The 9,175-nt window shown below is 46.1% G+C and overlaps 1 protein-coding gene across 2 annotated transcripts in view; it reads left to right on the forward strand.

Annotated features, from left to right (window-relative positions):
* The window catches only part of PDE6A (phosphodiesterase 6A), a 103,578-nt gene extending 98,031 nt beyond the window's left edge, over nucleotides 1–5,547 (forward strand). For both annotated transcript variants that reach the window (XM_004384903.2, XM_004384904.2), the window contains 3 exons: nucleotides 1,248–1,331; nucleotides 3,308–3,455; nucleotides 4,965–5,547. In XM_004384903.2, the coding sequence (XP_004384960.1) occupies nucleotides 1,248–1,331; nucleotides 3,308–3,455; nucleotides 4,965–5,044 (312 nt within the window). In that variant the 3' untranslated portion in view covers nucleotides 5,045–5,547. The remainder of the gene's footprint in view (nucleotides 1–1,247; nucleotides 1,332–3,307; nucleotides 3,456–4,964) is intronic.
* Nucleotides 5,548–9,175: the final 3,628 nt, after the last annotated feature.

Genomic DNA, 9,175 nt, shown 5'->3' on the forward strand with positions numbered 1-9,175 from the left:
AGATGGTGTCTCATTGTAATTTTGATTTGCATGTTCAGTTCTTTCACTTCATCATTTCTTCCGTTTGCTTTAGCTACTTTACATAGTGGTGGACACTAAAATGTAGGTTTCCTTTCAGTTTCAACAGTCTAGGATTCCACCTCCCCCTGTCCTGTTCTAACAGCACAGAACAAGCAAGGTGGAGACCTTGTAAAACTGCAAACCTGTCAATGTTGAAAGTTAAGTTGACTGGGACAGTCAGCCAGCTTCCTACTGAAGACAGGGAGACAAGGCCATGGCCCTGAGGGCAGAGCTAGGAAGTAGAGGTGGGCTTAGAGAGGAGGGGTAAAAGGGAGAGCTATTTCCAGGACAGAATCATAGATATGGGGAAGGTATAGCCATGTGAAAGTGTGCTAAAGATGCTGGGGCAACCACACGAGGCTGCAGTAGAGATGAGGGGCATTGGAATGCTGTGAGGAGGAGTTAAGTGCCATGAACATGAACAGTAAGCAACCACCTGATTTATTTTCCCTTTCTTTTTTTAAACTTTTTAAAATGTACAATGAACTCCATGCACTTATCAGGCAGATTCAACAATTAGCAGAAGTCTGTCATTCTTGGTTTTTGTACTTCCCTCAATGCATCTTTTTTTCTCTTTTGGCTGGAGTATTTTAAAGCAAATTGCAGACATTATGTCATTTTCCCCATAAATATTTTAGTTTGTATCTCTAAGAGATAAGAACTTAAAACACACAAAAACTTACACATACAAGTAAAATACCATTATCACACTCACAAAATTAATCGTAATTCTTTAATATCATCTAATACCCAATCCCTGTTCATATTCTCTGATCTGAGTAAGAGAAACAATTGGCTTGGTTTATTCAAATCAGGATCCAATGGACGGCCACGCTGCCTCTGATTGTTATGTCTCTTAAGTATTTTTTAATTAGTAACAATTTGTCCTCTTTTTTGGGGGTAGGGAGGAGAGGGGTTATCCCATTTATTTGTTGAAGAAACTGGGTCTTTTGTTGTTGTGTAGAGCTTCTCACATTCTGGACTTGGCTGACTGCACCCTCATGGTGTTATTTAATATGTTCCTCTATTCCCTGTATTTCCTACAAACTGCCAGTCAGATCTGCAGACTTGATGAGTTTGGGGTTCAATCTTTTTAGCAAGAAGACTTCATATGGAGGGTGGGAATCCCTCATATGGCATCGTGTAGGCGGTGCCCAGTGCATTTAACACTTTCTCCCCCATGACAGCCCATGATGGACAGAAACAAGGCTGACGAACTCCCCAAGCTTCAGGTCGGCTTCATTGACTTTGTTTGCACCTTTGTCTACAAGGTAGGCCCTTTTCTTCCTCAGATCCAACAATGTGCCATTGATAAACCCAGGATTCCCAAACAGCATCCGGAATAATAAACTCTGTCAAGTGACCAGTGGGTGATACTTCACAAAGCACTTCTCATCTCTGATGGCATTTGATTCCCATGACAGCTCTAGGGGGTCTTATGTGACTGTATCTCCAACCCAGAGCTTGAAGCTTGGCACATCTAAGTGCTCAATAAATGGTTGTGGAACAAATGACTAAGACAGGGAAAGAGGAAACTTAGCAGACACATGCCCTCCTAACTTCCCAGCTGAGGGAAACATAAGCCAAAGTAACTCAATTGTCAAATGATCATCTGAATTCCTCTTTGAGCTCTTGCTCAAAGTTAAAGTCCCTCTCTTGAGAAACCCACCATCCACTACCCATTTAAAAATTTTATTGTGGCCACGGCCATGTTATACATGAGGAAACAGAGGTCAGAGATGAGAAATGACTGGGCCAGGGTCCCTGGAGTCAGCCAGGAGACAGGGGTAGAGCCAGGACTCCGGATTGCCAGTGCTCTATCTGCTGTGCGAGTTGCCGCTCTTCAGCTTGGAAGGAGAAGTGTAGATGCTCCAGAGCTGGCATGAGTGTGGCTCTGATTTAATGCCAATGAACTCGTGTCCTCTGATCAACAGGGCAGAGGAGCTGACTGCTCTACACAATCATCAGTAATATTATTAAGTGAGGGAGCGTGGGCTGAGTGCTTCACATACGTTATCGCCACATCCCTGTGATCAGAGTTATGCCTGTCCTGATTTCAAGGCTGAGGCTAAACTAGCTTAGCAACCTGCGCAAGGCCACACAGGTGTGGCAGAGCCAGGCCCAAACCCAGCCAACGTCATTGGTTCTGGCTGGGCCTCCGTGGCAGGCCCCAGGTTTTCCATTCTTACTTGGGCAAATCTACTCCGTTAATCTGAGTCTGGATTTCTTCCCCTAAAAGTGTGGGAATGACGAATCTTGTTTCCCCACCTCATACTTTTGGAGGCTCAAAGGAGATAAAGTGCTTCAGAAACTGTAATGTGCTATGCTCCAATGAGGCATTATCTTTACTCTCATTATCTTTATCATTTTTATTTATTTTAAGTTGTTTTTGGGTGCCACCGGCTTGATTCTGACTTATAGCAACTCCTTGTGACAGAGTAGGACTGTCGCACCGGGTTTTCTTGGCTGTAATCTTTATGGAAGCAGATTCCCCCAAAGAGCCGGTGGGTAGGTTCAAACCACCAACCTTTCCGTTAGCTGAATGCTTAACCGTTGTGCCACCAGGGCTCCTTAGAATTGGAAGAGACCTTGAGAATCATCTTCACAACATCCGATTTCATTCAGCAAATACTTACTGAGTGTCTTTTTGCCCTAGACACTGTGCTAGGCCAGTACCATGCCAGTGAACTAGACAGATGTCCTTGTCCTCCAAACTCACAGCCTCTGAGGAGACAGGCAAAGGGATTCATTACAAGTGAGGTGTGGTTAGGAACTTCTAACAGGGTCAGCAAAAGCTTCCCTGAGAAAATGACATTAGAGCCAAGGCCTAAAGGTAAAAGAGGGGAGTAACAGTGTCCCAGCAAAGGGAACACCTTGTGTGAAGCCTGCAGAAGGGAAGAGGCCTCCAGAAACTGAGAGATTTGGAGTGACTGGAGGCTTCGAGATTTGAAGGGCAAGAAGAGACTGGGTTGTGGAGGGGTTTGAAAACCACGTTAAGGGGTTTGAATTTCATCCAAAGGACAGTGGGGTACCATAGGAGGATTTTAAGCAGGAAAGGGATGTGATCCTATTGATTGGCGGTCCCACAGTGTCAGCTTGCACACTGCTGGTGTTGGGAAGCCTGCTACCACCCAGGCTGCTCATTCCAACGTTGGCCAGTTCCAATTGTGCTGTCCCCTTGAGCGTGGACCCAGGAGCATGACCACCTCTCAGCTACCCTGCACCAGAGGTTCACTCTCTCTTCCAGGAATTCTCCCGTTTCCATGAGGAGATCACCCCCATGCTGGATGGGATCATCAACAACCGCAAAGAGTGGAAGGCGCTTGCTAACGAGTATGATGTCAAGATGAAGGCGCTGGAGGAGGAGAAGCAGAAACATCAGACAGCTAAACAAGGTTTATGGAAAGGGGAAGGTGCGGAGTCCCAACCTCCCACACACTGCCCACTCAGGGTGGCTGAGCATGGCCTCAGAGCCTCACACATGTGGTCTCATCTAGACCTTCTGAGGACCTATTACCATCCCATTATACAGACGAGGGCACCGAGGCTCACAGAGGTGAAAAGTCATGGCCAAGTGGCACAGGTAGTAAGTGGCAGAGGCTGGTTCCCATGACTGAGGCTGAGGGATGCTCTGGGTCTCCCAGCAGGGATTCCCAGACCGCCTCCCCCAGTATAGGACAGACCCTGATTCTAAGGACACAGGCCCCTTTAAGGCTGTGGACAAAGGTCAGGGGCAAAAGGTGAAAACCTAGAATTACTGGGTGGAAGGAGTTTTAGAGGTCATATTTCCAGCCTTCTGTCTGATGTTTGAATCCCATCTATACCATCATGAGTTTTTGTTTGCACACTACCAGTGACAGAGGGGTCCTCTCTTTACATGGCATCCTCATTTAGTACGCCTATTAGAAAGCTCTCCCTCATACTGAACTGAAATTGTTCTCCCTGAAGCTTCCACCTAGTGGCCATAGTCTGCCCTTCTGTTCCGTAACTGATAGCTCCCCTTTCCCCAAGTCACTTTTTTTTTTTTTACTAGTTATGTGGCTTCAGTTCCCTCATAGAACATGGCTTCTAGTTCCTGCCCCACCCTGAGTGCCCTCCTCTGCACACTCGTTCCTCAACATGTCCCTCAACATGGTCACTGCCAGGTCTCCAGCTCTGCTCTGGGCAGTGTGGGGTGACACTCAATCGGCAGCTGCCAACAGGAAGCCACCACCTACAGTTTTCTAAGTTGTGCTTTCCACAATTCCAGGGGGTGCCCTGCACATTACAGTCACTGTAAATTTGTAGAGCTATCACAGTTTTCCAGAAAATGGCATTAAAATGTCTGGAGGAAGAGCGTCTTTTTCTAATTTGCACAAATTACCTTTTGGACTAGTAGCAGATCTATACAAACTTGTGGCCAGCTGATGTCTTGTTTGTTTTTTGGCCTGCATTTTTGAAAAAATAAAAACACTGAATTTGCTGTCCACATTTTAAAAGTGGGATAGTGCACATTTAAAAATTCAAGAGTTCCAGCTTTTCTTTTTAAAAGATCAAGACCTGGCCACACCAGTCCTGCATCTCTGCATGATAACTGGCTGGAGCTGAGCGGCAACCAACCTCTCCAGACGGGACGGAGGCTCTCTCCAGTTTATCTGTCTCCACCACTTCCTGTTGTCTCCCAGACACTGGTGCCAAGTGTTGGTTGCCATTTATCAACATGCTTGTGCTTTTGTTTCTCTCAGAGTAGAGAAACATTCTCAGTTTTCCTGCTTCTCCTTATACCTGGCTTGCCTTCTGCATGTATCGTTATCTGTTGGCCTCTGAGGGCCCTTGAGTTTGCAACTGTTAGTCCAAACCAGGTCTGAGGAAGCCCACTGCAGCCTCCTCTCACCTAGTGTGTTCTCTTTCCTGTTCCATTGCAGCAGCCACAGGAAACCAGCCCGGGGGGAACCCCGGTCCAGGAGGGGGCGCACCTGCATCCAAGTCCTGCTGCATCCAGTAGCCCCAGCGGGAATCTGCCGACCAGCATGGCACCACCCTTCCTGGGAAGAGATTACCCAAGCCAGTAGAAAACCATACACCTTTTTGAGAAGTAAAAGAGTCATAGGATTTTAAAGCTGAAAGAGCTTACACCTCATCTAGTGGTTTTCAAACTTTGTTTTAGCCTTGAGAAATTTTATTGAGCTAAAACAAATATTCTAGCTTTCATAGACATCAGTTAAACATTTAATTAATGCTAGGTTCACCTGCTTGGGTAGAATCACTTTTGTTCTCATACTTCCATTTAATGTTTTATTGTAAAAAAATTCAATTATTCTCAAAAGTAGAGACTTGTACAGTAAGTCCCCACATACCCATCACCCAGATTCAACGTATCAAGATTTGCTACATTTGCTTCATCTCTCTCTTTTTTTTTATTGTACTTTAGATGGTTTACAGAGCAAATTAATTTCTCATTAAACAATTAATACATATATTGTTTTGTGACACTGGTTGCCAACCCTGTGACATGTCAACACTCTCCCCTTCTCGACCTTGGGTTCCCCATTACCAGCTTTCCTGTCCCCTCCTACCTTCTTGTCCTTGCCCCTGAGCTGGTGTGCGCATTTAGTCTTGTTTTATGGGCCTGTCTAATCTTTGGCTGAAGGGTGAACCTGAGGAGTGACTTCAGTATCTCTTTTCTTTTTTTCTTAGCTAAAGTGTTTAAAAGGCAATCCCAGACGTTATATCATTTCACCTCTCCATAACACATCTTTAAAGAAGTATGGGCGTTTTCTCACATAACCACACCATTATCACATGTAACAAATGAACAGTGATCTCTTGTTCGTGGTGGATGCTGCAATGAGCTGCCCAAACCCCTCTTCAGTGAAGGACTTGTGGGCCTCGTGGCCATGCGCACTGTTGGCAGACAAACCTCAGACAAGCCCCTTCAAGGATTGCCTCCTGCAGGGAGCTGCTTTGCCCAAGGTCATGCCCTTTCCCAGGGTGGCCCACACCCAGTGGCTGACCCATGTCAGGTGTAAAGGCCAGGCCATCTTGGCCCAATACGGGACAACTCTGAAGGGCCATTCTAGCTCCAGAACTCCCCATGGAATTCACCAAGGCTGTCACTGGGCTTGCACTGCAGCTCGACTTCCCCCTCTGCCCCTCCTACTTCCTTCCTTCCTGAACTGTTTGTAAACTACTGATCTACTCTCACTTCCCTATTTATATAAACAAGGAAACTGGGAGCCAGTGAGGATGACAGTGTTGGGCCAAGTTCATGGTGCAGCTGCCTGACTTCCCTCCAGAAGCAGATGTTCAAGGTCACAGAGAACACAGTGTACAGAGCATACATCCCCGTGACTTCCACAGCAGATCAATCTGGCCTCCTGACGCACGAGCCCTGCCCATATTTCAGGCCATGATGTCAACAGGGAGCTGGGTCTGGGACCATCTGTTAACTCCCAAGCTAGATTTTCTGGCCTCCTGAAATCTACATTCTTGCAAGCAGCAGCATGTCCCTAAGCACATCACATGCGGTCGCTACGTGACAGGGTAAAGAGAAATACGTCACCCAGGTACAAGCATTGATGCTGCTCGTCCTGGCTCTGCCGCTACATTTCTAAGTCCCTTGAGCAGGTTCCCTCTGCTCCTTAGCCTTCCCCACCTATCAGAAAGAAGGTCATAATCGTTGCCATGCCTCTCTCACAGGGCTATGGCTAGCACGAGACCATGCACAGTGGGATCACAGCTAACACTTACACAATGTGCTAAGTACTGTTTATGATCTGATCTCATCCTCACAATGACCCCATAGGGTAGCAATTGTTAGTAGCCCCGTTTATCAAATGATGGCGTGATGGTTAATGTTATGTGCCAACTTGGCAAGGCTATGATTCTCAGTGGTTTGGCAGACACCATGTAATCACCTTCTATTTTGTGATCTGATGTGAGCAGCCAATCAGTTAAAAGTGGAATTTCCTTGGGGGGGTGTGGCCTGCCTCCAATATATAAATGGATGTTCTGGCAAAAGTTCACTCTCTTTCTTGACCCTGCGCTCTTCTTGTCACCTGAGCTCTGGTTCTTGGGATGTAGGCCTGGGAAGTCTCTGGCCTACTGCCTGACCTGCAGATTTTGGATTCGTCAGCCCCTGCAACCACGTTGAGCCAGCATTAGTCTTTAGCCTGTTGCCGGACCCATGGATTGGGCACTTGTCAGCCCTGACAATTGTGTGAGCCATTTCCTTAAATTTCTCTCTACATATATTTATATACGCTTCATTGGTTTTGCTCCTCTAGAGAACCCAGACTAAGACAGATGGGAGTGAGACTCAGTGAGGTTAAGAAACCTGCTCAAGGACACCCCGCTGGTGAGTGAAGTCAGCACTCAGAGCCCAGCAGCCCGACAGCAGACTCCAGCTTATAACCACACTGCTTCCGAGAATTAGCTTTTTTAGAACATAAAGGGACCTTTGAGTCTCACTAAGCCGATCACCTTGCTTCATAGCCGGAGAAACCAGGGGTCAAAGAGATGGCTTGTCCCAGCTCATACAACACAGAAGTGGCAGAGCTGGGTCTCAAACTCAGGTCTTGAGGCTCTCAATCTGCCGTTAAGATTCCTTGCACCATTCAGCTGATTATTTTTGTGGCTTTTGGCTGGGCTGCCTTCCTAGCTGTCCACAGTTATCAGGCCATGGGGTCAGATTCACTCAGTCACCTAACCAGGAACTCCTGACTGATGGGGGGAGGGTGGGGGCTGGGCATGCCCAACAAACCAACTCATCTGGTCATAATCATCCCACACCAGAATGAGAGAAGCAGGGGGAGGGTCTTTTCTTATGTCACCCACATTGTCATTCGCACGTGGCTGAGACCCTCTTGGCTGCCTCTGCTCCTTCCCACATCCAACGGAGAAGCAGTCCTGCTCTTCTAGAACTTACCATCTAGTGAGGGGGTGACAGGTACCGAGGAATCAGTCACACAGATGTCCTCACGAATGACTGTAATTCATGCCAGAGAAGCCTGCCGTTAAGTGAAAACATCCCCATTCATTTTAAAGGGAAGAATCATGGTGCATTCCCCTCTAGCCTAAGAAATCCAAGCATTTTTCATAGACTGGAAAAATCAATCTCCTGAACAATGAAAACGAGTCTATATAATAGACAACAATTTGAAAATAGTTTGTACATAACATATAGTACATAACGCAAAATGCAATGGTTTATTGTACCTGTTCTTTTTTGTGTATAATCTTCTTCACCAACGTTTCAACCCCTTTGGGGTTCATGGGTACCTCTGCACTTAAAAATAAAGGTTAAAGCACAAAAATATAGCGTTAGGGCAAAGTAAAGTCTAAATACAAGAGTGCTTTGAAACATGAGGAAATGACATGTGTATAAGACTGAGTCTTAGAAGATACCACTTCCTCCTCCCTCTCGCTGGAGAATGCAAGCGAAGGAAAATGTTTCCAGTTCGCTCAAATGAGGTGCACAGTTCAAATCTGTTCTATGGCACGCTGACCAGAAACATCTTTGTAATTGTAAATCAGTGAATATTTTTGCTTGAAATTACAATGTCAAAATATCTCTTTTGGTACATCTATTTAGTGTGCTTGTATCAAAATGTTGACATACCAAAACAAAGGAGTCCTGGTTCAAAAAGCAGTGTTAACTTCACAAACCCAAAACCCAAACCCAGTGCTGTCGAGTTGATTCCAACTCATAGCAACCCCATAGGGTTTCCAAGGCTGTAAATCTCTTTGGAAGCAGACTGCCACATCTTTCTCCCGTGAAGCCACTGGTGGTTTTGAACTGCCGACCTTTCGGTTAGCAGTCAATCACTTTAACCACTGCACCACCAGAACTCCTTAACTTTATAAAAGTCATGGCAGAAAGTCATTAACGGAACAACTGTTATGTGAGGTAAGTCTGCATGGTCACTTTTTTTCCTCATTGCCATCAAGCTGACTCCTATTCATGGCAACCCCATGTGTCAGAGTAGATCTGTGCTCATATGGTTTTTAATGGCTGATTTTCAGAAGTAGATCGCCAGGCCTTTCTTCTGAGGTGCCTCTAGGTGGACTCACACTGTCAACCTTTTGGTTAACAGCCGAGCACAGGAACTGTTTGTACCTCCCATGGACTCCCACA

This window comes from Trichechus manatus, unplaced genomic scaffold (assembly GCF_000243295.1).
Source record: "Trichechus manatus latirostris isolate Lorelei unplaced genomic scaffold, TriManLat1.0 scaffold00130, whole genome shotgun sequence".
Lineage (NCBI taxonomy): Eukaryota > Metazoa > Chordata > Mammalia > Sirenia > Trichechidae > Trichechus > Trichechus manatus.